This window comes from Branchiostoma floridae, unplaced genomic scaffold (assembly GCF_000003815.2).
Source record: "Branchiostoma floridae strain S238N-H82 unplaced genomic scaffold, Bfl_VNyyK Sc7u5tJ_1336, whole genome shotgun sequence".
Lineage (NCBI taxonomy): Eukaryota > Metazoa > Chordata > Leptocardii > Amphioxiformes > Branchiostomatidae > Branchiostoma > Branchiostoma floridae.
The window spans coordinates 186418-214360 of record NW_023365701.1 but is presented as its reverse complement, the minus strand read 5'-3'; the positions used below and the strand labels follow the sequence as shown (position 1 = coordinate 214360).

At 38.5% G+C, this 27943-nt stretch overlaps 2 protein-coding genes across 7 annotated transcripts in view; one reads left to right on the top strand and one right to left on the bottom strand.

Annotated features, from left to right (window-relative positions):
• Positions 1–650, top strand: part of LOC118407378 — a 3713-nt gene extending 3063 nt beyond the window's left edge. The window contains exon 6 of the mRNA XM_035807846.1: positions 640–650. Within this exon, the coding sequence (XP_035663739.1) occupies positions 640–650 (11 nt within the window). The remainder of the gene's footprint in view (positions 1–639) is intronic.
• Positions 651–3011: 2361 nt separating this feature from the next.
• LOC118407388 (protein phosphatase 1 regulatory subunit 12A-like) overlaps positions 3012–27943 on the bottom strand; it is a 48760-nt gene continuing 23828 nt past the window's right edge. For 3 of the 6 annotated variants that reach the window (XM_035807856.1, XM_035807854.1, XM_035807857.1), the window contains 15 exons: positions 26908–27183; positions 26004–26080; positions 25344–25421; positions 24005–24163; positions 23300–23390; positions 22372–22479; positions 20647–20812; positions 17430–17527; positions 16064–16126; positions 11215–11234; positions 10528–10639; positions 7628–7732; positions 7144–7194; positions 6699–6749; positions 3012–5337 (listed from right to left, as the gene is read on the bottom strand). In XM_035807856.1, the coding sequence (XP_035663749.1) occupies positions 5251–5337; positions 6699–6749; positions 7144–7194; positions 7628–7732; positions 10528–10639; positions 11215–11234; positions 16064–16126; positions 17430–17527; positions 20647–20812; positions 22372–22479; positions 23300–23390; positions 24005–24163; positions 25344–25421; positions 26004–26080; positions 26908–27183 (1542 nt within the window). In that variant the 3' untranslated portion in view covers positions 3012–5250. The remainder of the gene's footprint in view (positions 5338–6698; positions 6750–7143; positions 7195–7627; positions 7733–10527; positions 10640–11214; positions 11235–16063; positions 16127–17429; positions 17528–20646; positions 20813–22371; positions 22480–23299; positions 23391–24004; positions 24164–25343; positions 25422–26003; positions 26081–26907; positions 27184–27943) is intronic. The other 3 variants (XM_035807858.1, XM_035807859.1, XM_035807860.1) reach the window with 3 other exon arrangements.

Genomic DNA, 27943 nt, shown 5'->3' with positions numbered 1-27943 from the left:
ATGCCACGCAAGATTTGCTTGGAGATTAGAAGATCGTATCGTTTTTCCGACTGCCGGGATTCTCTGACTTAATTCTAACAATCTTAGTTCTAACGAGGAGCTTTATCAGAAGGAGAGAGAACATTTAGTTGATGAACAAAACCTCATTATTGATTTTAAGAGACTTTTCAACTGAAACAACCCCTATGAACGGACGAGGGTCATTCGCTTTAATTTCGTTATTGTATGTGTTAGGATACAAATTTATGAATTATTACAAAGACTAGATCTTTACGGGTTTGTAAGGACTTCAATATCTTTCTTTGCTAGTGCTGTCTGGCTCTTCCCTCTTCCCTCATGACCTCAAAGAAAATCAGCCAGCGGGCCTTATTGAGTTTTCATGAATAAACAAAGATTGTAACAAACAAACAAACAAACAAACAAACAAACATACCAGACAGCCTACTATGCCACTGTGGTAGTTGTCAGGAAAGTTCAAAACGGCAGACAGAAAATGATCTTCCACCGAAACATTTGCTTGGAGATAGGACGTGAACCATCCAACAAGCTTGTCAATTTAGGTCTGGGGGAGTCCAATTGCTGTCGCAATTTTCTGATTTTATATGAAAATCCTAAACCAATATGTTTACTTCTGTGAAGGTAACTTCTAAGCTGTAACTTCTAGGCTATAATGTCACCAATGTTATATTGCTTTGCTGATTTTATAGGTAAACTAAAATCACAATCATAGATATAACAATATTCTGCACAATTATTATTACAAAAGGCAAACTAGCTATTATTAGATATTTGTAGTTACCGGTGGGCAAAGATAACGAACATTTACAAACAAGTCATTTAAAGAAACGCACAGTTTTAGCGTTGTTGTACATAATTATTTCCAGTGCCTTCCTATAGGGCGAGATATCGAGATTCGACCTCATCTGTTTGTAGTACTACGTTTTATGTGAGTTCTATTTGATCTCAAACAACCATTACCCTGCACTGTACACATATTCCCTCCTAAACTATTGTATCTATAGGAAAATACCTTTAACTCTGATGACATACCGTCAACTGGAAAGTAGTTGTATTAACCTGTATTTCATTACTGGGTCGCAAGAGGGAGCTTTTAAACCGTCCTTCGCAATGCCTCTATGAATATGTTGATCAAATGAGGAAGATTTTTACTTTCTCTGAGATCGGGATAAATAATCCACTGATGTATTGACGATAACTTAATATAAAAAGGAGCTGGAATTGTACGCAATAATCTTAATGTTAAGAGGTGTAAATAATGCATGGGGTATATCATTACCTTAAGCTAATATTTATGTATATGGTGGTCTCGAAACAAAGAGATATAACGTTACTTATGGTGATTATGGTCTTTATTGACATTTCTTCCAATGAATATCAAATAAAACTTACCACTTAATTAAGTTGACATCTCACTTAGCAAGCCTTTGGAAGTATTCTGCATTTAAGTAGAAGTGTATCGTGTATAGGGAATCATCATTGTTGTTTCCGACTGCTAATTTTGAGTGTCGTGTCCATAGTAATAGGTTAGATCTATTCTGATTTGTAGTTGTTGTAACTCCTTCTTGTGAATAAATGGCTATTTGGGTAACTGTTAAACATGGGTGTGAATTATTTTCTGCAGTGTTACCGATTTTATACGTGATACACAAAGTACGTGATTCAGGTACAGACGAACAAATGCATATAATGCAGTATAGCCGCATATAGAAAACAACGTCTATGTATTACAAGTAAATACGTTTTCTACAGAGTCGCCCCGGCTAGAGTGCAGTACTGCTTCATAACAGTGTTTGAGTGGTCTCCTATTTCTAAAACATTAAAGCATGATCTAAAGAGGCCTTTTAAGCAAGTGTCAAAAAGTGAAAAATTTAGTCTTCAATTGGGATCTTTCCCGGTATAATCAATGATGCAATTATCTCTAACCTAATATACATGTAATATTAATTTTGCATCCTGAATGTTTATTTCATTTTTTATTCCAAATCTAAAACAATGAACCAATCTAACTCAAACCAAGAAATTAGATTATTGCCTTTAATAAGAAACAAAAGAACACCACAGCTATTGGGAAGAGCATCAGAAACGTCTTTTATTTCCACAAATTTTTCAGATTACAACTGGACTTACTCGACAGCCATGGTCATCTCAGACTAACACAGTACATACCGGGGACAGTGCACACAACTCAGCGGATATAAGCCTGCAGACACTTTTGGAATTTATTGCTTCTGTGCCACACATTATGCTTTCATTTTGCACTTGAAAAATGTGAAAGTCTCACATATAAGCATGATCAAACGTGATAACTGCTAAAAGTGAGAAAAATCATTGTAAGTCATGATCTACATGATTTCTTATTACAGGTTTGCGATGGCAAAACTTGAACTGTTTTGTATGAGAATGCTTACACATAGAAGCTAAGTGCCTGCAAAGTATTGATTGAGGCACATAAGAAATACAGACTATGATGAAAGCTGATCTACCAAAAGTTCCATTCATAAAAACACCTGTTTTGTTCAGCTTAAAATATCTTTTTATACATTTACATTTGCTTATGATTACATGGATGTAGTATATGATCAAAATGATTTGTTACAAGAACAGTGATTGGTTGGATTATCGAATAACCATCAGTAACAAGATCAGTGATTGGTTGTATCGATAGATAACCACCTACAACATCAGTTATGGTACCTGTATCTACTGCATGATACAACATTTGAACCAGGTGTTCAATGTAGAAAAGAGATAAACCACTTCCATAGGTTGTACTCTGTTACAACCACCTGTTACAAAACGGTTTGTTATCAGATACCCAACAACAATTGAAATGATTGGTTGTGCTGTCATATAACATTCCTGTTACAGCATTTACAAGGATTCGTACCAAAGGACTGAAATGTTTTGTATAGAAAATTTTCCTTTCTTTTTGTGCATTTCCATTGAAACTTATATCTTTTGGTGTTAACACTTGTACTTCTTTGATTTTCCCATTTTTTTTCTTGACAAAACAGGTGATCTTTAAACAGTGGAACTTAAAGTAGAGGCTCAGTCAGATGCACTATGGATTAAATTCATTGTTTAAGGCTCATAATGAAATATATGATGAGCTACATTCTTAAAGAAATAAAACCAAGAAAATCGATGAATAACATGGCTATCAGCACTCGCATGTACAGGAGTAACCAGATTTAGTAAATGGGCGCTACGGATAAAATGCCTAAGAGATGAAACATAGATTGTCATTGGCCATACAATTGTAAAAAATATAATATATACACGTATATACGAAAGGACAAAGAAACAACAATTCTCTACATATGGGATGATTAAGCCAACGTACGATTTTGCTTGTTTGTGTTTTTCTAACCTAAAAGCTGCCCAGTCGGTTGTACTTTGAGCTACGTACGGGTCTAAGGGGCGAAAGTGATATTAAAACGTCTTCATTTTCACTTTTCACTCTGTCTAAGGAGCGTTCAGTTTGCTGTAAACATTCCGCAAGGCACAACAGTCCTTCAAAACGCCAACAAACACGTGCAAAATAACGGAAACAGGCAATGTACTAGCCTCTACCAGACTTTCCACTTTGGGCTAAAAAATGGTAAAATTCAGCAAAATAAAGAGTCACAATAATTTCCCAGAGGAGCATGGCTGCCATGTGTTACCTTAGGCTTGGAAAAAGTTATCCTTAACACAGACAAATATTCACCCTTATTTTGCTGAATTCTACTATCCATTAGCCCCTATAGGAAGGCCTGGTGGAAGCTAGCAATGTACGTCCCTAGCAATAAATGTTCTCAACATGGCTCACTAAAATCATTCTTTATCTACATTTAGGAGTCCGCAAACAACCACAGAGTAGAGTCCCTCAAAACGTCACGGAAAAAAAATCCATTTTTGTGGTCGGGGCATACCGTGGTCGTTCGTACGTACAATATCGCTACTCTAGCTCTAATGTACATCATTCGTTGCATACTGCATATTGGGTGACATGCATATTAACAAATACATGTTGTTGTTTCTTCTCTCTCTGAGCGCTACATTCATATACACTCTAGAACGATGCGTCTAACTCTGCTATATTCCTGTACATCATCATTCGTGCTTATCTAGATATCATAATATAAATGATGTGAACAAGAAAACTCTCGGCCTAGGAGACTCGTCAATACTTGGTAAGTACAATATCAACAGTATCTACACAATGCTTACAGTTACACGTACGTCGTATGAAACATTAACGTTTTGGTTATCACGATCTGGGTCTCTGTTATTGTTGTATTCTTCAATCACAAGTCAGCAAGTCAAGCAAGTGACTTCTACAATTCTATAGCATTTACTGCAAAGTCTTCACATACATGTAGTTTGCAGGTGTAAAAGCGGGGTTTCGGAACATGACCCCAAGTTGAAAATGTAGAAAAAGTCATTCCAGTTCATCTATTGGTGAATCTAACACTTTGTGTTGAATCTAAGTATGGTCTTGCTTGCTATCTGCTATCGTGTTGTCCTTGGTCATCGCCGTAAAACAATGACATACTTTGCAAGGTACTTAAATGCGGTCTATTCTGCTAATGTCATTGGTCATCGTCAAAAAATGACGGACTAAGAACAACACTCTTCTCCATGCAGGTAGAACACAAAATGTACTCAACATCCAGTAACGACTCCAGCGTACAACAACTGCAACAACATCATGCCTACATGCACTTAACACACACGGATACCTCACAAAATTTGCTCTGTGTGTAAAAAGCACAAATGTCAATGTTGAAAATGGTGCTACATGACAAGGTAAGCATGGTATCGTTCCTGAGACGTATGTGTGTGAGCTTGCTGAAAGTGTTTTCTCTAGTGAAAGAGGCCTGCAATATTCTTGGCAATTGTTGAAGTGCATGTGTGAAGAAAGAAGCAACTGATGATACCTCACTGCCTAAGTGTTGATCACTATTCAAGTGAAATATCTTGCATTTATGTTGTTAGGCTACCAAAAGTCTTTCAGCCTACTTGTTGGTACCAAGTCGAGAGCCGTGCGCCGCGAACCATGTCCAGATTCCACGACTACAGAATTGGATAGGCGGCGCCGTCCCAGCATGCAGTTGGGTACATGTGTGTGGTACGTGTGCACGTAAAGAAGCAGCGACTTGCGTGCTTGTGACAGTGGCACGGCTAACTTGACTTGATTTTCGCCTGTCCTCTCTCTCCTATAGGTTTGCTATGTACAGGGTGGGGTTACTTGGACAACTTGCTTATAACTCGGATGAGGGCACCGTTTTCGTCCTTTAGCCTTTGGTTGTCAGCCCTTAGGTCCGCCAATTGCTGGAAAGAACAGAAAATACGAGATATAAAAATGGGTACAGAAAATCAGTACTACTCGGGCTCAACCACTCAACAACACTTTAACAAGTAACTCACACATATTGTCACATAGCTGTAAGTGTAAGCATTGTTCAAACTAGGGCTGGGTATTGGTACAGCATACCGGTACAAAACCGGTTGTTCTTATTGGACCGGTCCAGAAAAACCGGACCTGAAAAAATTGGGTGGACCGAATGTTGGACCGATTGGAAATTTAACAGATTATTTTATAAGGCATTCAAACGTTTTGGCGCTTACAGGTGGAAAAAAATAACAAGAGTGAAGTAGAGTAGAGTTTATAATAATTTCTACCAAGTTTTACAGCCAATCGTACAGGTGCAGCTAGCGTTGTAGGATTTTAAAACGCCAGTGTAAGTCTAATACACCACCAAACAGATTTCTTTCTAGTGAAATGGACCATTGGTATGAGTCATACTGAAACAGGTCCAGGTTCAGGTCCGGACCTGGACCTGATCCTTTGGACCTGAACTGGACCTGGACCTGAATTTTCTGTACCGGTACCCCTAGTTCAAACCCATCCACTGAGAATGGTCCTATGCTAACTGCTAACAGTTGTGGGATGTTGAACCAATTAAACTAACACCCCAAATCAATTTAGCATATGCCAAAAAGCAATTACGGAAGCAACTGGGTATGATTTTGGAAGTACAGTCAAACCTGCCCAAGACGACCACCCGGGGGACCGGAAAAAAGCGGTCGATTTGGACAGGTGGTCGCTGAGAAGAGTATCGACTCAAAACATGCCCGATGCAAAGTATAAATGGTTTCCGTTGTGTTTAGTGGCAAATAGCAAGCACACTGCACGCACGCAAAGAAGCGAGGTCTTTAATGTCAAATACAACACGCACACTGTAAACTGTAAATTTAACCCCAAAATCCGACACAAATCGGCACAAAATTGCGCTAGTTGTCATCAGAAATCGATGAAAACCTCAATTTTGAAAAAGATGCGGTCGTTATGGGTCTCAATTTGGGCCGGTCGCGTTGGCCAGGTGGTCGTTGAGAAAAGGTCGCTTAATGCTTACGTCAATGGGAAAATAAACCGGGACCGAGAAAAAGCGGTCGAAATGGCCAGGTGGTCGCTGAAAAGAGGTGGTCGCTCGGGCAGGTTTGACTGTAGTGAATTGCGTGTTTATGGGTGTGTCACTGCCAAAATCATAACCAGTTGCTCAAGAAACTGCTTTTTGGCAAATCTTTTTACCTGGATGTCTAACCTTCATTGATGCATCAATTAGCATAATTGAGCGCTGATGCAGGTTAAGAATATGGTCTGCTGTCTGTACAAAATGACCTGAGGTTACCTTCAACTCCTCTTCCATCTCAGATATTCTCCTCTCCAGAGCTCTCTTCTCCTGCAAAATAATACAACGTGTTAAGCTATATGTTGTATGTTGATTTGATAATATGGATGGCATCCTCTGTGAATCCATAAACTGATGTGAGCATGCGAATAAAAAAACGTTTAGCAAAAAAAAAAGTTGCTTTCATTATGAGACCTAAGCGGTCAGGAAGGTTGAACAAATGACTGAACACAAACAATGTAGAGTATGGTATATCAAACAACAGGTTATTCATTGTTGGTCTTTCAAATCTTCTTTGACCTTAGAACTGGCGTTGACATTCCACAACCTTACACTGGATATCAAAATTAAAAACCATAGAGAACTCGACAAGTATACAATGTTCATTCTGCCTTCACAGTTCATCTTACCTACTGCCACTGTGACAGTACAAACTGACACTTACTCTCTTTTCTGTCTCCAAAAGAAGAGACCGATCTGGGAACCTGTCACGTCGCTGGAACAAACAAATAAACAAACAAACAATCAATCATCATTCAATATTCTTCATTCAAACCCATTCCCCTACAATTCCTCATACTAAGTTACAAAATCGTATCACAAGTCCTTTCAATTCACACCCAATCAAAAGTTACCATTAATCAAACAGACATGTCTCTACTAAAAGGAAAGCATTACACAACACCTTATTTTTAAAAGGGTAGGGTGATTGTTACCAGGCAAGGAGGACCATTCCATTTTTGCAATCTAAGGGGTGGTACGGTCTTCTAACAAACATTTACTTTCATTCCAATACTATCACAAAATCATATTCATGTATGAACGCATCAAGTACCAACATTTAGAAGATAAATGATATTTTGCAACTTGTTCAGTGGATATATTTCTGCTTTTCAGATGGATTTATTTTTGCACAAAGTTTTTTTTACCTGTTTGTCCCTTTCCATCTGCACTTTGGACCCAGCCAGCTCTGTTTTCAGCTCATTCACTTTCTCCTTCAGCTTCTCATTTTCAGCCACTGCATCCTCGTACAACTGTCAGGCAATTCAAATATTCAAATCTCAACTGTCAAACAATTCAAATATTCAAAAATTAACTGTCAAACAATTCAAATGCTCTCTACCAACTGTGGGTCTGACAGATAATTTCCAAGGCTTAGCAGATATCAGGATCTGTCTCATTCTCTAAGCTTGTTTTTGCAAAACTTGGCACAGTTTCTTGTACACTTATACTCAAACCTACTAGTAGTACATGCTTGTGACCACCTCAGATATAAGTTACCATCTGGCCAATGTGACCACTATCTGATACTTTTTCCCATTGACATAGGCAATAAGAATCCTGTCTATAGTGACCACCTGTCCACATAGACCCCTGGGTGGTCTTCTTGGGCAGTTTGGATTATTGTGTTTTCTTTTTCTACATTGGGAATGAGCCAGGACCTTACATCTGCTTGGAGATAACAAACCATTAATACAATTCAGACAACTGTACACAAAATAATCAATGCACCTCATTAACACTGACAAACATGAAGATAATGAGAAAAACAGAATAAATATTCTTATCTTAAACATTTGCAGGGTATGGGAGATAGGCTAAATAGGCTATAAAGAAACATTCATGTAAATCAATAGTGCAAAGGAATTAATAGCAGGAAAATCTTCTGCAGTACAAAAAGTCTGTCTGCAAAATACACACAAATAAAAACATGTAAGAAAGATAAACAACATCAAGAAACAATCACTTAAATAAGGAAAAAGTGTGGAAAAGTTTCAGCATAATCTATTAAGAAGATGGTGCCACATAATCGACCAATCAGAATACCCTATATATAATTGTTACTAACTTCCTGACCAATCAGAAGGACTGTAACATCTATCTTTGAAATGTAAAGGACAGCACAAGGCCATTCCTTGACCTTGACCATGTCTTCAAGGACACGACCTTCATTGTCAGAGTTCCACAGTTGGCAGGAAACACAAAACTGCAGCTGCTACCAGTTATCCAAAATACAAGGAGAAAAAAACACGACCATCTGTGGTAAAAATACCCCTCCTTGAGTAAATCTTCGGAAGTGACTTGATCTTCCAAGGCTTTGTACGGCTTGAAGGAGTTTACCTTGTTCTCAAGGAACTCTCATGAGCTTCCGTTTGTTTTTAAGTCATTACGCTAAAGGTAATGTTCGTCAGAAAAGATTTAAGGCTTGAGACACTTAGTAGCAAAAACATGTGATGTGAGTGTTCAACACAACATCTCTAAAAATGGTAACATGGAAAAAGACAGGCCTTCAAGCACTTTACTAGCCTGTGTATCCAAACCTACATTGCATAACGTCTGAGTTTTGTGTTCTCTCACAAGTTGATTTGGTAGGTACAAAGGAAAGGGAAAACGACAACGATACAAGGAGAAAAAATTCCTTCTTGTAGCTATACGGCTATGTTGATTTGACTATAATTATGGATGCCGTAATTTTGAAACCCCAAAACTGATGTGAGTGTGAGAAAAAAGTTATTTTGAAGTGGTCAGGAAGGTAAACTAAATGACTAAAAACAGAGTATGGTATACATAGATTCTTTACTTTTGTTCTTTCACATTTTCATATTTGACTTTGGCTTACTTATTGCATTTGATAGAACGAAGGACTAACTCTGTACAGTGCTATCTAAAATTGTCATTCTAAATTCTTATCCTATCTTTTTGCATAACAAAACTTGTGAACAATGCAAGGTCATATATAGAACTGGGGGGTGGGGGCATGACAATAAGATAACATCAAGGAACCACAGATAGGTGGAGATAGGACATATTGAACTATTGGCTACAGCTGTCAGGAACACATACATGTCATACTATTGGACTCAGGGGGAAACAACTACATGTACATGTACATGGTTGTTACAGTGCATGTTTTTGTCAGTACTTTCTTTGGATAGTCCTTTGTATGCCGCTAGTTTAACATCAGAGTCTACAAAAGGCCTTCAACATCGCTTGTAGCACAAAACTTACACCTATATGTACACAAGGGGGATGTCATAATGGTCTAATTAGGTGTCCCATCAATGACTGATGCTTTATAAAATATGTGAGGCTCCTCCACTGAAATTGCTTTGACTCGAAAGTTTGAGAAGTTAAGCAAAAGACGACCAATTAGGCGAAAGGCAAGCCAATACACGGAGGACATATACTGGTTTGGAATTCTTTGCAGTCAAGAACACTTTTCACCTATCATAAGGCCACAGCAATTTAATTTGTTGGTTCTCGGATTTAAAAAAAGATAAAAAAAAAAGAATATGCTTAACTGGAAAAACATAATGAAAACAAAAGCCAGGGGACCAGGTTTATGCTTTGGTGCACTTTTTTTTGGTGTAGTTTTATGAAATGAATATGGCCAATTTCTCTAACTAACTCTAAGTCTCTAACTTCATAAATCCTTTCTGCCCTATGCTTGATATATATTTTTATTCTAAAAAATCTGAGGACATCAATTAGTGTGACCTTATATCATACAATTATTGAGTGTTTGCTTATGAAGCGGTTTCTTGAATCTTAAGCACAAAGATCTGCTATAATGATATATCATTGATGACTGCAAGCTGCTACTTTTAGTTAAAGAACAAAATCGAGACTGCGCTGAAATGGCTTTAAGAATTTAATCAAAAGATGAGCAGAAAAGACAAGCCAATACACAGAGGACATATACTGGTTTAGTCAGACATATACTGGTCTAGTCAGTTTTGTAACTGTACTATTATTGAGTGTTTGAAAGTACATGTTGCATCTTCTAAATCCTGAGGACTCATGTATTTTTAGCTTAAGAAGTACCAACCTTCTTGTAGTCTTTGTCTTTCTCCTTGTCCTTTACGGAGTCGTAAGGACCGTATCTGTCTCGGTAACTTCCCGTCGATCGACTCAGGTAGGATGACGTGCCAGTGTCATACCTGGAGAGATAGGATGATTGAATTTCAAATATTTTCTATACAGATGGTCGGACTGAAATTGCTGATGAATAAAATGCTCTAAGTGCCAGGGTATGACCGCTGACCTCCAAAAAGAAACTCTTCGAAAAGAAATCCGAAAACAAGGCAGACACCCCTAACTTCTGGGTTTTGTGCGCTACACGCAAGCAAAACTGTTACTTTGGGGGGGGATTCCCCATTCTAGTTATGCCGGATAAAAAAAAACACTGACAATATTACCATTTAAGAAAACAGAACATGCTCAAAACGAAAGTTCAGACATTACATACGCATCACAAACTATTGGAAACATCTGACCATTATAAAAGTTAATATCCAGTTACTTGAATGTGGAACTTTTATATTGATTGTTTTATTGCCTGGATGTCTTACCTTCATCGACGTAAATAGCATATTGCGATTTTTAATAAACGTGCAGAAATATGCTGAAATCACTATTGTTTGTGAAAGGAATTTAGTAAACACACATTTAACACTAACTTAAAAAAAAGAACAACTCTAAGTCTCATTTGTCTAATAAGTTCTCAAATTCTTACCTGGATCTTGTTCTTTCACCCTGTAAAAAAGGAAAACAAAGAAGCATTAGGTTTCTGTTTTCTAAAACAAAGGGATATATTTTGCGGTGGAGAGAAACAAAGATGATCAATTCTTTGCATTTCAAAAAATCAATGGTATACCTCATTTACAGAATCTTACTTGTTTGACAATTTAGATTTTATTACTTAATATTAGTCATATAATATGTACTTTTAACATTCAGTGCATGTGTCAATGAATACACAAGATGTAACAAAAAGTGCACACATACATGTGTAACTTGTAGTTGTACAAATGACACATTACACTACATGTTCCATAATGTGTAAAGCAGTGTCTAAGCCAAGGAAGGTTTCTATCTGGATGTGATCATTTCAAATCTTCCCAAATACATGTTGGTTTGTTGTAATACCCTTTATGTACAGTCATACAGCGTGTTTACTACAAATCATTGTAAATGTCTGTCACCAAGAGTTGCAAACACATTACAGTTACTATCAACCATGCATTATCACATTGCACAGTCCCATCTCTCTAAATGTACATTTGAGTTGATGAGAGTTTGTTTATGGTTTCTGCACAATCTGTCCCTGTGGTACATTTATTTTGACAACTTAAACCGATCATTCGACACAAACAACAAACTTCCAACACCACAACAAGAGTGATAACATGACATCTGGATATGCTTGGATAGAGAGAAAAGAGAGAGATGCCAAAACACAACATAGTTCTGCAGTTGGTTAGAATTTAGATGTGCTGGACTTAAACTCCACTGGGGAGTTGCAAATTCCTCAGTCCAGACCTAGCCTCTGGCCTTCCTAGCCATCCTTGTCTCTAAAAACACTGACACTGTCTAAACCATTCTAAAAGCAACATTTCCTACGAAAAAACGCAAGGAAACAAGGGAGATTTTTCCGGCTATGAGAGCCTGATTTTGATGCAATGCTTAACAAGCAGTTGAGAAATAGAGCGGTTACATTCCGTGACCAACGATAAGCCTCTATAATTAGAACTGCTACATTCACCATGTCATGGTGCTGGTGGTAGTGAGGGGAGGAAAGCTAGCCCTTCGTTCGTTACGACCGGGAAGCCACCAAGCCCGACTACAGTGGTGAAAGAAGTAGGGAGTAAGCTTACAGTGGTGTAACTTGTACCGGAGGAGCCATATAGCCGGCTGCTGAGATAGCTGCTCATTCTGGAGGAGGGAGGGCCCTGGGCTCTCACCTAGCGTTAGCCGTCATCTGTACAGCGCTACAGGGACTGACTTAATGCAGTTCACTGTTGCTGTGCAGGGGGTCTTCAAAATCAAGGCTGTTTGTCCAGGGATTGGCGTTACCAAACATTGTAACCAAACCCTTGGAAAAACAGTGTGGATTTTCCTTTTCAGTACCGGAAGTAAATACAAAATGTATGCTGTGCCTACAGTCAATCTTAGTCTATGTCTCAACCAATTTTGTTTACTGTACCTACATGAATTCCAAGAAATGAAGAGTGACTCAAACTCCAATAGCATTCTGAAGGCCTAACTTAAGTAATGTAATTTGTTGGTTCTCGGATTTTTCAAAGTGAAAATATACCATGCTGACATCATAAAAGCAATGGGCAGGGATGAAAACTTGAATATGACATATTCACTACATAAAACTGAGTGCACCCAGGCATAAACCTGGTCCTGGGGCTTCATTTTCATTATGTTTTTTTATTCAAGCTTATTTCTTTTCTTCATTTTTCTAAAATCTGAGACTACTAAATTAAATTGGTGTGGCCCCACTTAGTTCCTAGTTAGCTTATCTACAGTTTGTTTCCCCAATAAAGTTTTTGTGACCACTGTGAAACTTTAGAAAAGACTAGTATTCCCTGTACCGAAACCCTGTTATAGTTTTATCTGTGCCCATTAGCTGGTCATGTTGCCTAACTATGTGGATGAGGAGGTTGGGTTTCCTGCTGGTGTGTATGTTGACATGTGGACACAATTCTACCAGACTGGGCATCGAGTATCGTCCAGGCGGGGCCTATGCACAGCACTTGTGGAATGTCCTGTATACATGTACGTATTGCTCACATGAAACCAAAGGCTGGGCTGTACCAAAGTACATGGTGCATCAGGTAAAAGTAAAGCAGTCATGGTTAGGGCCACACCAATGCAATTTGGTGGATCACAGATTTTAGAAAAAATGAAGAAGAAAAAATGCTCAACTGGAAAAACATTGATAATTTCTGAAAATACAGTCCCGGGGAAGAGGTTTATGTCTTGGTACATTTATGAAGTGAAGTCAGTCATATTTAAGCTTTCATTCTGCCCATTTTATGATATTTGCTTGCTATATTTACACTTTGAAAATCTGAGACATTGATTTAGAATAGATGTTATTTCCCTTTAAACATATTTTATTTCCATTCTTTGTTGAAGTAATTCTGTACACTGTCTTACTTTGTAATCAGCCTTTGACCATGACCTTGCAATAAAGAATGATTTCAGACCGTCACGGCCGTGACATTGCAACCATTTTTTAGGTAGAAGGTTAAACCTACTTCACATTCATTCTTTGTTAAAGTCATTCTGTCTTACTTTGCAATTAGCCTTCGGGCGTGACCTTGCAATAAAGTATCATTTAGTACTTGAGATGGCGACCTTTTTTGGTAGAAGGTCAAACGATGATGATGAGAGTACAGCAAGGCCGAGTCAGGGCAGTGACCAGATCCACCCTGCATACCAGCGGTGAGTCGATACACCATTAAACGTCTCCTTTTGGTTTAATGGGTCTGTAAATGTGTGTGTGTGTGTGTAGGGGGGCGGGGTGAGAGTCTCCTTGAACTTACAAACCAAGTTACTGTAAGTTACATTCAGGACTGCCACAAGCTTTTTTCCATTTTATCCCACCCATTGTTTGGCACTTAAAACCTGTCATTTCAAGTTGACAGAAGTACATTTTCATCAACGTCATTAAATTTAAAAAAAAAATTTTTTTTGAAAGGAAGGTGTATCATTTTGGTTGTCCTCATTAAGCAAATGTCAGTCCCAATAACACAGTGCTGGTTACCTGGTATGTGTATGTTTTACAATATTTCACAGAAAAAGAAGTCTTAAATTCTACTTCCTTCTTGATAAAAAAATGTCTACACTAAATTCTCAAGACCTCAGTAGATTTCTTCTGTTTTAGCCTTGTCTTTTGACCTGAACCCTGACTCTTCTCTGCTGCCTTACCCCTCATTGAAACCTGGGCTGCCTGGACAACCTGGCTGAAAAAATTATTTCGAGCACTGTGGCATGACTGGTCTTTAAGCACACAGACGTGTAACTGTCACATTGTGCATGTACGTGTTATGTTTGGTCACTCAAGTTTCACTTCCTCTTCAAATGACTTCGAATAATTTGTGAGCATTTTATTTCAATGACTCTCTTAGTCTAGTAGACTACTCTTTACACCCACCCTGTTCAAATGGTACAGCCCAAGCTACTGTCCAATACTCTATGGGGCTAGAACCCTCCCTTTCCAAAACAAACTAAGTTTCTTTAAAATCTACACCGGTGCAAGCGCCAATGAGTAGAATGTTCACCTTGTAGTGAGTTCGATCCCGGCCGAGTCATACCAAATACTTTAAAAATGGTACATGCTCTCTGCTTAGCATTCAGCATTTGGGGAAAGTGTAAGTTGAACACACGCCACTACCAGTGGACTAGCCCCCTGCTGTAGTGATTGCACAAAGCTGTGTGGCCCAAGGGCTACAGAAATGGAGATGGGCACCACCCTATGTGCCATCTGGTGCTTTTACTATAATACAGTTACTAAACTCTTTAAAACTAAACACATTTACAGTAGCACACTGTGGAAAGGAACACTGGTGGTAGAGATTGTCCCTGGGGGGCCAATGTCATGTTTACACAACTCCAAGTTCAGTTGTATCCACAAACTCTGACCCCGTGCAAACTACAAGAACAGAGTGCATACCCCTAGTAGATTTGGGGATATTTCTGCATGTTGTATGTATGAAATGTCCTCTGACAACAGTTAACACATAAATCTACTGCATACATGACTAGAGGAGAGTGTAGAAGTATTGTGAATCACCCAGGCATGAACTTACATGAAAGGTAACCCTATCTAATAATCTATAACTCTTGTTGCTGGCAACATTGAAAAGGGTGCCGACAGAAGGGTTACACATGGCCAGGGCTTGTTCTAACCCATAATTGCTTGTTGGTGTTTGAAAATCATGAACTTACTGTAAATTCAATTAAGTTTGCGGCACTTTTAAGTTTATAGTGCTGTGGTTTTGCAGTAACACAACGAAAGACAAAAAATTCATACGGTAATTCCATGTGGATCAGAGTTCGTTCCTTGACAAAGATTGGAGCTGTCCACAGTTCAGTTAAAACTTTGGGTCTAATAACAGTTTAACTTTTCCAGAAATACGGTGTATGTGGCAGCCATGTGATTTAGAGAAAAGGATAATTTCTTTCCTACCCTGAAAAGGTCGTTCCACAAAATGTATTCAAGACATATTTGCGACAGTTGGGCTATGTTTTATCTAATCAATTTGAAAGGAATTTGTACCTCACACAAGCAAACTATTCGAAAGATAATAAAATGTTATGACCTTGCTATAGACAAATACCTCACAAGGAAAGAAGAAAGAGCAAAAAGGAATTTGTACCGGACACCAGCAAACTATTTGAAAGATAACAGGCTAATAAAATGTAAGGACCTTTCTGCAGAGAAATACCTCATAACAAAGTGAGACATAGTTGCCATTTTGTGTTTTGCTGTCTAAAACTTTGGAATAATGAAAATATGGTGTCCTAAATATGCAAATTTTATGAATATATAATGAAAAAAGGCTTACATCAGCTATTAGGTTCTCCTGTGGTTGTGACTGGGAGGGGGTCTCGTCACTGCCACCGTCATCCTGTAAACAACAAACAACAACAATCAACACAAAACAAACAACATGGAAAAATAAACCATGACAGCATTTGGCAAAATCTGGAACATTTCTAATATAAAATTTTCCAAAATACATGTAAGTCAGTAATTCTCTTGAAGTTCCACAGAAATGTAACTTTTATAAACTTCTCAAAGTCAAATTCACATTTTTGCTTTTCTGACACTACAAAGACATGAGTCTATGCCCTCTCCCCTTCAAACAAGTGACACTAACAACACAGTAGCAATGAGTGATTACTCCCAAATCTAAAACACCCCACAAATGTAATCTATACTGTACTAAAAGCTGCAAAGTGAACCACAGACCTGCATCATTGAATTCACTCTATCACACAGAAATTTGGTTTCCTGTTAACCTTACTACCAGTAGCTGTACACTGTACAGTTATCAACAGTAACAGGCACTAAAGATTGGTGGTGCCATTTGTTAAATAAACATGACAAGTGTTATAAACTGTTGTCAACTGTTTATATCTGCAGGAATCTATTTAAAAGTGAAACTGCAAGATCATTTCTCTTTTTAGAAGGGTGATGTTGAGCATTAACAGCAAACCAAAAGTGTTAGAAACTCTTGTCAACTGTTTATATCTGCAGGAATCATTTAAGAGTGAAAATGTCGGATCATTCCTGTTTTTAGATGGGTGACATTGAACATAAACAACAAAGCAAAAGTGTTATAAACTCTTGTGAACTGTTTATATCTGGGGTGTAGGAATTATTTCAAGAGTGAAAAAGTTCATTCCTCTTTTTAGATTGAGTGACGTTGAAAAGAAAGAGCAAACATTTTGTGGAAATCCTGGTGTCACCTCTCAAAGGATTAACTGATGGGAGATTAGGTTACATTGATGTTAAACACCACACCAAAGCTGTGGATGAAAATGTGATAGTTTCTTTTTAGTTTTCTTCTTTTGTCACCCTAAACTGAGGTGAAGCATGATTGTCCAAGTAGCTTAGTAGTGCGAAATGGCTGCACACGGATTACATTTTTAGCCAAGCAAATTTGATCTTCAATACTATTCTTGATAAAGTGTGTTGGCTTCTTGAAGATTAAGTGGTTTCACTCCTACGTTGCAAGCCAAAATCTGAAACTCCCTCATACCGGGGCCATCGGCTTTATTACATCCTAAATGACAAATGCAACCCCAAAGAACATGTCCAAGCTCTGGCCAATACTGGGAATCGCCACCAACAGATCCACAGAGTTTAATCCACATAGCTAGATTAATAGGCTGCAGCCGTTTAGGATAAAGATAAGTAATGCAGACCTCGGTCGGTGCTGATGCAGGGATGCCTGTGGAGCGTCGCTTCTCTCTCGGGCGCCGTCTCGCAGACTGGCTCGACATCAGCTTCTTATCCTTATCCCCTGCAAGGAGTGGATTAAACAGGATTAGGGGGGGATTAAGCCAGATTGGAAGGGCACTAAACCAGATTACAAAGGGATTACTAGAGATTGGTTCTAATTGACAGGTTTATTAGGCATATCCAGAGGCATTGTTATCTAAAAAAAGTGTCTCCAATAAATTGTGAAAATCACAAACCATTACAACCTGAAACATTACAAAGAATATCAAATAAATTGTATATTGTATAGAGTTGACAAATCAGAAGGCTCCATTTTCGTAAGGAGTGGATTAAACAAGATCAGGAGGGGATTAAACCAGACTAGAAGGGGGTTACCGGAGATTGGTTTTAATTGACAGGTTTATTAGGTGGACACAGCAGCATTGCATTCAGCTATATACATGTAACAATGCTGCTTCCAAACCTTATTACGTGTTGTATCACTAAAGATAAACAACACAAGATGGTAAAATAGAGATGAATTAACACGATTTTGTACTACATGTATATACAAGTCATGTAGAAGACTAGCATCTTTCTATATAACACAAAATCCTGTAAATTTATCTCACATATGTATAAGATGGTAAAATAGAGATCATACAATCAGGATTTTGTGTTATAACTAATGTATAGAAGACAAGCATCTTTGTACATATATATATACTGGTATGTCCTGAAACAAACATTTTAAATTTGCTAAAAAAATACCAGGTAAACAATACTTTGAATACTTTCCAAGTGTTCATTAGATGAAACCTTGTTAATGGGCAAAAAGTAGGTGTTCCTGCAACTACAAAAGTAAGGGCTCAAAAACGAGTGGCATCTCTTGGAAATTGGTACACAAATGCCAATCACTGGTCAGAAGGTAACACTTAGACATGTTTGTGGGGTCTGTCAGGGCTGGAAAATCACCAGTTGTCACTCTCATAAATTCACTTTCTACCCAAGAATGTGGTTTACAGCGATCTGGCCACATATGGGGTTCGTCTTCCACAGGAATGGCCCGGGGGCAAGAACGGGTCCACAACCTCCGAGAAACTGGCCTGTTCTTTCTCATCATTGTCAGTGGGCCTTGCTAGTATGTGCCAGGCCTTACGGGCTATCAATCCTACTGACAGTATTATGATTTTCCAATGACAAACAACAGTTTGAAACGCTAAGCCACTCCAATACAACAACAAGACATAAGCTTGAGCTAAAAACTTTGTAACGTTTTTGAAAAGCTTTTTTCTCCCCGAATGTAGAGGAATTTTCTAATTGGGTGACACCAAAGCCTTTGATCCACGAAAAGCTCGTTAGATTCGATTCATTTCAGAATATTTGCCAAGAGTTTGGATGCGAGGACACTGAAAAACATTGTCCAGGTACGTACCGGTCAGCTTCTGTTGAAGGTAGCTCTGGAAGAGGATCGAAAACCAAGGCTCTCTCTCCCTCCCTAAAGCTGGCCACAGTCGAAATGTTTGTCTGTACTTTAAGGTACACCTAAACTAAGATAAACTCTTCGGGGGACGTGTTAAGAGCATATTTTAGTGGGGTTTAGCGAGAGACTTGGAGAGAGGCCAGGCATGTGTGTGTGTGTAGGTTTGTACCCGTAACAGCAGCCGGGCTCTGTCTCTCACAATATAAACTTCTCTCAACTTTGACGTCATCACTCGTGTGGATCTAACGACTTTCAAAATATACGTTTTGCCAAGACAAACTTGAGAATGCCAGTTATAAAAACACATACTTGAAAACTGCAGTGAAATCTTTTTATAGCAGTTAAACTTCTCTCAACTTTGACGTCATCACTCGTGTGGATCTAACGACTTTCAAAATATACGTTTTGCCAAAGACAAACTTGAGAATGCCAGTTATAAAAACACATACTTGAAAACTGTGGCAAAATCTTTTTATAGGAGTGACGGAACATTTCGTGATTGCCAACTTTGACGTCATTACTCGTGTAGATCTAACGACTTTCAAAATATACGTTTTGCCAAAGACAAACTTGAGAATGCCAGTTATAAAAACACATACTTGAAAACTGCAGCGAAATCTTTTTATAGGAGTGACGGAACATTTCGTGATTGCCAGCTTTGACGTCATTACTCGTGTAGATCTAACCACTTTCAAAATATACGTTTTGCCAAAGACAAACTTGAGAATGCCAGTTATAAAAACACATACTTGAAAACTGCAGCGAAATCTTTTTATAGGAGTGACGGAACATTTCGTGATTGCCAACTTTGACGTCATTACTCGTGTAGATCTAACGACTTTCAAAATATACGTTTTGCCAAAGACAAACTTGAGAATGCCAGTTATAAAAACACATACTTGAAAACTGCAGCGAAATCTTTTTATAGGAGTGACGGAACATTTTGTGATTGCTGAATCACTTGACTTTCTGTTATCCAACTGCCATACTACATGTACTTTCCCTCCACTTGGCCAACAACAATAACTTGATAAAGAAAAATGCCTTGAAGATGACTAATACATATAATCATAGTAAAACGAAAATAAGTTTTTGTTGAGATACAATAAGCATTCTGTATATATGTGTAACGAATAAAGTTTTGATATCGTTTACACGATATTCTGTGCATTGTTTGTGCATTACTCCTTGCTTTTATCTTAGGCCGAGGCCTGAACAGTGAAAATTATGTATATGGGGAAGGGGGCACATTTGTGCCAAAAAGATCTGCAGGCAATTAAGTTTGTGCTACAAACTTTGCCTCTACAGATACTGCGAATGAAAAAATACCAGGGAAATTAATAGACTTACAGTATTGACCATGCAGATGACACACAGCACAATTTCATAAGTTGATCGAAGAAAACTTTTTTGTGTGACCAGTCTATATGTTGATTAGGTCATTCAAATTAAGCACAATTAAACTTGTTCGTTATTTTGCATTTCAGGAGTTTGTCTGATTGTTTCAGATTTTGAGTTGGGTGTGGCAGGTAAATACATAAATTATGCTAATGAGCTCATTAATATGCAGGAAACCCTACCTTAATTTTTGTCTTGATCATGATCAGGTGTCATTTGTACATCAGGAGCCTCTGTGATGGTTACGGATGGAGGGTTGGGTGGGGCAGGTAGATGCACAAATTATGCAAATTTACTCATTAATATGCATAAAACCTTACCTTTATTTTGGTCCTGATCTTGATCAGGTGTCATCTGTATGTCCGGAGCCTCTGTGATGGTTACGGATGGAGGGTTGGGTGGGGTTGCTGTGCTGATTGGTCCCGTCGTGACCGAATAGTCGCCACTCCCCAACCGACCTTGGCGATGCAGCCCGGTCAGGCCAACCTAGGGGTACAAAACGGTTGGTGTCAGAATCGAATGAAATTCTAACTGATAATTGACATGTTAATGCCAATTAATTCATTGTGCAAAGCTGTAAAGTTTTTTCTTTCTTTTAGTGCTAAGAAGCCATCACATCCCAAACCACAGCACTGGATATAAAATTATGCATAGAGTCAGGAATGAATATGGATGCAGACACATATCGGAATAGATGACTACATATCAAAATACAAGGACCAGACATACATAGGTTTACACAATCATACATACTAGTACATAGGATGGCCTGATTTTTAAGTACTGGGAACACATACCATGATGTGTCAGAAGTTAATATGATTTAAAAAATAATGACTTAGAGTTATCCATGTTCCAAAGAAATGCAAAAAATGGAGCACATTCACCAAATTCCCAATACTGAAACAAGGACATAGCGTAAACGATAGTACACAATGTACAGCTACATGTACACAACACACATGTATGTGGGGTTTGAAAGTAGAAACCAGTTCATGCACAAAACAAAGCAGTGCTCACCTGAGAGGAGCCACGAGAAATAACGGCACAGATAGCACAAAAAGCACAGAAAACAGCCGAGGAGGGAGAAGACAGGGGAAGGGGAATACATGGACCCAGAGGACAGTGTCTGCACTCTCATAGCTAAAATTCCAATACATATTCATTTTACAGTAAGATTGAAGTATACTTAGTCTATTACAAACAATTCTTATGCATAAGGAATGATGATCAAACATTAGGGGTGGGCACCGGTACCAAAACTGTTTTTCTTCTTGAACCAGTTCTGAAAAATTGGTTGAACGGATTTTGGACTGATTAGAAATTGAACACAATAATCGGCAGGAGTCCACACAATTTTCGGCTTATCGGCCCAAGAAAATAACAAGAGCAAAGTAGAAGAGTGTTTATAGTCATTTCTACCTAGTACAGTCAAACATACAGACTGAGGCAACTTTCCTTGTTGATGGATGAGGTAAGTGATCATGAAAACCTGTAGGTCAACTAACACCCCTTAGATCTTTGGAAATTTTGCATTATTCATAATATGTTTAATTCTTCAATTTCCTTGTAAATGACATCTATGATTATCTTAAGTATTACTGTCTGCAGAAAAGCTTCGTTACAATGAAAATAAAACTAAAGATATGAAGTGTGACAGTGAAGACATTGTTTTGGTTTATAAATGTGACATATTTATCCGAACATGTTTAACATTCATATGAATCATAGATTTGCAATGCTTTCATGACTGTACCAAAATGACAGCTGACATCTTTCTACATTGGAACAAAGAAATTGAAAATAACAGCAGGAAAAAGACAAAAAAAGACAAGGACACTCCTTGACAAGCAGACAGATTTAATCTCTCGTGTAGTTGCAGCAACTCTTGATGACACAGAAACACAAGCAAAGTATACATAGAAATAGGAGACAGACCAAAGCAGTAAGACAATACAGTGTTTCTTACAGTGAAAAATAATCTACACACAGTCCCATACCCTGCAAATGTCTTAAGATAAGAGCCAAGACGTCGGAGCACTCACCTCCTTGGCGGTACCGTTCTCCTTGCCCTCCTTGTCTCTCCTCTCCTTCTCTTCCTTGTCTTTACGGATGGTCTTTTCTGCAGCCTCAAGGTCATCCATCGTCACGCCCTGTGTCAAGGTCAAACACCAAGTCTTGGAATTCCATCTTGAAACTGGACACTTGCAAGCAAACGCACAAAAATATTCCCTCCCATTTTACTAAAACTTGCCTCCAAAATGTGCCTGGTCCACGATTTTGAAAAGAAGACCATAACCAAACCTCAAGGTCATTCATGGTTATGGCCTGCGTGAAGGTCAAACCACAAAGTCTTGGAATTTGATTTTGAAAAAGAGATATTTGCCAGCAAATGCACAACATTTCCCCTTCCAAAACTTATCTTTCAAATGTGCCCAGTCCACAAAGTTGAAAAGTAGACCATTAACCAAATGACAAGCAGAAATATCCAGTATACCTACTAGTAGATGTGCAATCATACCTGAACGATTGTACTTCTACAAAAGGACCACCTGGCTGAAATGACCACTATTGACAATTTCTCCCATTGCAACAAGTATTAATAACTGTCTATAGTGATCACCTGTCTAAATAGACCAGGTTTTATCGATCCCTTGAGTGGTCTTCTTGGGCAGTTTTGACTACTCAAACATAGAAAAATTTTTTTCATTAAGATAAACAACTACTTTAACAGGACATAAGAGTTTTCTTTTAAACAACCAGTTTTTCTCACCTGCTGACATTACCCATCTTCAGGCATCTTCCTCAGAGCTTCTAACTGGAGTTCTGCTTTTCACCCCTTATGTAGCCGATGTAGCTGACACTTTTGCGCTTTTGATTGTAGAAAAGAAAACTCTTATGTCCTACGATCTACCAATCTGATGAAATTATTTTCGGAACTTCTTTAACATCCTTAAGGTAAAGTGAACGTACCTGCGTGGATCTCCGCGTCTCTCTCGCCCTTCGTGAGCGAGCTTTCCTCTGGGTCTCCGATTCCTCGTCTCTCTGAGGGGCCAGATACGACCTAATGGAACACACGACGTGCCGTCACGTACGATACACAACAAAGCAACCCTCCATCCACAACCACATGTTCTCTCTATACACTTCTAGCAGCAGTGTTACTCTTAATATGTAATAATCATTATGCCACAGGAAGAACACTGTATTATAGATGACATCCTCATTTAATTTAGCATTGATTTTTGCCTGATTTTGACAAGTTTTGTTTTGTAGTAGCAGTGGTCAACATGACAGTAGGCTACCACATTTGTCACTTAATCTTAATACTGGAATAAAAGACTTGTTGTGATACCACATTTTTTGCAAGACAGTCTCTCTTTTGAAAATTTGTCATCTTGCTTTTTTCCTATCTTTTTTTTTACTCTCGCCTTAATTAGTTTTAGAGTCTGCAGAGGACGTCACCCATAATATCTACTTGCTGTGGCCTCATTTACATTTATCACAGCTTAAGAACACTTGTAAGTGGTCAGCCTTTAGTAAATGGTTTGCATGGCTCTACCTTTATTACTAACATTTCTACAGTACTGTACAGTAGTTATAACATTAGCAGCAGCACCCTTGCTGGTGGTCTGTCTGTCTGTGAGCGGTCTGTCTGTCTGTCTGTGAGTTTCTCACCTTCTATTAGACGTAGAGGTGGTAGTTGTGACAGTAGAGGGAGCTGTTGATTGGGTTACGGTTAGCGAGGAACCCGTACGGGCCACCGCGGTCTCGGATTCGCTCCCGCCCTTTCGTCTCATATATAAACTCGTGCCTGCCGTGTCGGTATTTGCGGTACTGCCATGCACAAACAACAGAGCCATTGGGTTCAAACGCATGCAGAAATAACATAATTACGTATCCAGGTAAACTAAAGGAAAGAAAGTGCATAATGACAAGTCATCAAGTATTAAGAACAAGCAGGTAATTTAGGGGATTCTATACTGCAGAGGATTTGGTCTCCAAGGCAAGGATATTCATTCCTAGACATTAACAAATGCATTTCACAACTAGCAGGGTACATAGGCATATCATGGGCACTTGGTCACAACATGGGCATATAGTCAAATCATGGGCATTACTCATAGTTAAAAACATGGGCACAAAGTCAAATCATAACATTGTAACTGTAAATCTGTCTATACACGACATTGCATTTCACAAGACACTTTCCAAATAATGGTCCGGTTATGGCAATACATGCTAGCATACCTCCGTAGGGGTATACAAACCTCCCAACTTCTTTCTTGGTCAATATTTTTTCTCTATCAACGATGTTACATGTATAGATGAAGTTTTGTTCCAATACAACCAACTTATATCATGAAGAATGGAATGCTAGTTCCTTCAATATTAGACAATGTTAAGATTGACAACTTCTTAGACAAATGTGAAGTGAAAGAAATGAACAAGATAAATGGATTCACCCCAGTGGTGTTGCCAATAACAACCCCTTAAATATATGTATATAGTCAATGTCCAGTAGAATTTTGAACTGATGAAACTATTGAAATGTAAGTCCCAGGAATAAAGGTTATTAAACAAGTTATGAAGTCTAATGACTTATGACAGCTAACATGGTTAGAAAAAGTATTATCATGATGTCTTGACACTTGGTGAAAGGAAAAAAAGATTTAGTATCTTTACTTGAAAATGATGTTACCGTCATGACCTGTATTGTTCTTTACGGCCAGGGAAATACATTGTATGATTTAGACGAAATGTAAGATTTTACATGTTATGATTTTACATGCAATTTTAGCATGAGTGAAATGTTACAAAAAAGGTTATTTGGAATGTACCTACCTCAATGTGTTAGGTGAAATGGAAAATATGACTTGGATGAAATTACATCTTACAAATTAGTACATTTTACAGCTGCAATTTCAGCATTAGCTTGAATGAGAAAATGTTATAGAAAACAGTTATTTTGAACATTTTTTTTCTTCAAAACAGTCTACATGTATATTTCACCTACTTGTCTTTGTCTTTGTCTTTATTGTCAGCAGGAGGTAAAATTCCCAGGCGACGCAATCTGTCCTCCCGACTCTCGGTCCTGACACACGGATAGACACACAGACACAGCCATGACCACACGGGCCCACTACAAACTACTAACTTCTACTTCAAAAAAAGGGAGGAAATAGAAAAAACTACAACCACTCTGGCATGCTCTTAACAATTATATACAAATTAAAACAAATAACCCTCTCTTCTTGTTATGTTATGGATGTATTATAGAAATGCAAAGTGACTCTCAGATTGGCATATAAGAAAACAATATAAAAAAATTCCATTTCAATCAGGTATGGCGGCCATAAAAAAAGGCGTCTTCTAACAAGAAACACCTGCTTCGCCATACCTTCCACTGTATTTTAGAGAATCTTGATAAATAAATAAATAAACCAATGAAGTCAACAGTGTAAAGTACAAGTAATTTTGGGTGGCCATTTTGAGTCAGCCATTTTGTTTTCTCCAAGACAATCCCATCATGCCTTGCAATTAGAACTTTTTCGCATGTTCTATATACAAACTGACATCACAAGAAGAAGAGGGCTATTGTAGAAATCAGTTTTTTGGATTTCAGATGTTAAAAGAAGCTGATTTTGCTATGAAGAAGCTTGTTTGTTTAACTCACTTGTCCTTGTTGTCCTTTGTTTCCGGCGGCATGATGCCCAAGCGGCGCAATCTGTCCTCACGACTCTCTTTCCTTTCCTGGGAGGGGAAAAAATATTCACAGGGTTATAATTACTACGTAATACATATAAAACTTCATCAGAGTGACATCCTTCCAATATACACCATAACTATGTTGGTACAGATTTCAATCTGGCAAAGTCAACGATTCAGACATCCAAAGAGAATCCAGATTGGAATGTACAAATTTGTACACGTTTGCTTGAAAGAGAGTCCAAACTTTTCAATTTTGATTCATGTCACTGTAGATTGACATGAAACTGAGAATTTACAAATGGCAGACCAACCTAATACATTCCTATAATCCCGATTACATCTCTGTCAACAGAGACTCCAACTTGGATCTCTACCAGCAGAATATAGGCCATTTCGTTTGCCAGATGACAAATATAACGTTTAAGCTTACAGCTAAAAAAAATGACTTCTAAAACAATTCTGACACAGCGACATTCTAAACCACACTGACATTCTTTTTACATAGAATACAATCATTTCAACAACGAGTATAAGACACAGGTAGCTGTAACAAAACAGAAAAGTAGTTTAAAAGTAAACACATTAGGCTGTTCAAATGACAGTTCACAGATAAATCAGAGTACAGAGCACTGGAACAGAAGAAGTCAACGCAACGGAGAGAAAGAAAGAATAGGGGTCAATCCTCAATCATCAAACCTTGAATGGTCCAGTCTTACGCAGCATGTACTTACTGTACAAAACTGGACAGTTGTGCTTTGCTTAAATGCAGTTCACAGGGTATACATAACAAACAGAAGAAACAGAGGAGGACACCAGAAAGGAAAGTAAGACGGACAGTCACAGCTCACGTCACAGCCGTACGGTCTTACCCTCTCTTTATCCTTCTCTCTTTCCTTCAATCTCTCCTCCCAGGGTTTATAGAATATACTGGGAGTGGAGGGCGATCTTTGTAATTTGTCTTTGGATTCGCCGTTGTTAGTTTCGGGCACTGCGCTCGAGCTGCCCGTTTTTCTCAAGCCGGCGCGCCAACTGGTCGGCGCTTTGTCGTCCAGGACCTTTCGCGAGGCGGCGGCAGCGGTGGCCGTCGCGTCTGTGTCTGACGGTTTATGTGTGAGAGCCGCTGTGGGGGTTGTTGTGGGCCCGTGCTGAGGGGTGATACCATGCAGAATGGGTTATGGAACGTTAGCGGCAAACACAAACATGCATATCATACCATGTAGCAGGGCTCTAGCCAGATCGAATTTTTTTTTCGTCAGCGAATTCCAATCGTCGTGAAAACCGTGAAAATCCATTTTCCCTATGACACTACAATGTAGTAAATGTTGCCATTGATACCTTGAAAAACGGGTTTTTAATGAGATTATCGTATGCGAAAGAGCGCCGACACACATTGTCAACACGCACAACAATAGCAAAACAAACAGTGTGTGGCTTTTACGGCCGTGGACGGCGTCCCCAAGCCGCCTGTAGCCTCCACCAAGGATTTTTGTCCGCCAAGGTTGACGTATTGGTTTTTAAATTTTTCCGTCAGACGCAGCAAATTTCCGTCAATTGACGGAAAAACGGACGCTGGCTAGAGCCCTGCAATGTAGTATACTAGATTACATGCCATCACTAAACATACTAGTATATATTATTGTTACACTTCATGCAATGTCAAAGTGGTTGCACATCCAATGTGTGATGATAGCATTTTGTTTCTTCACAGAAGTCTAGTTTCCTTATATTATGCTTGACGTGGATATTTCTCCCATCATGCCAGCCTACAATGTAGGTATCAAGATGCTTTCAAAATGAACATAGCAAAGAAAACTGTCAAAGGTCTTTCACATGCTTTGTTATTTTCCATGTCTTCACACCCAAACATTGTTAACCAATGCCATATGGTTTAACCAACTTACTGTA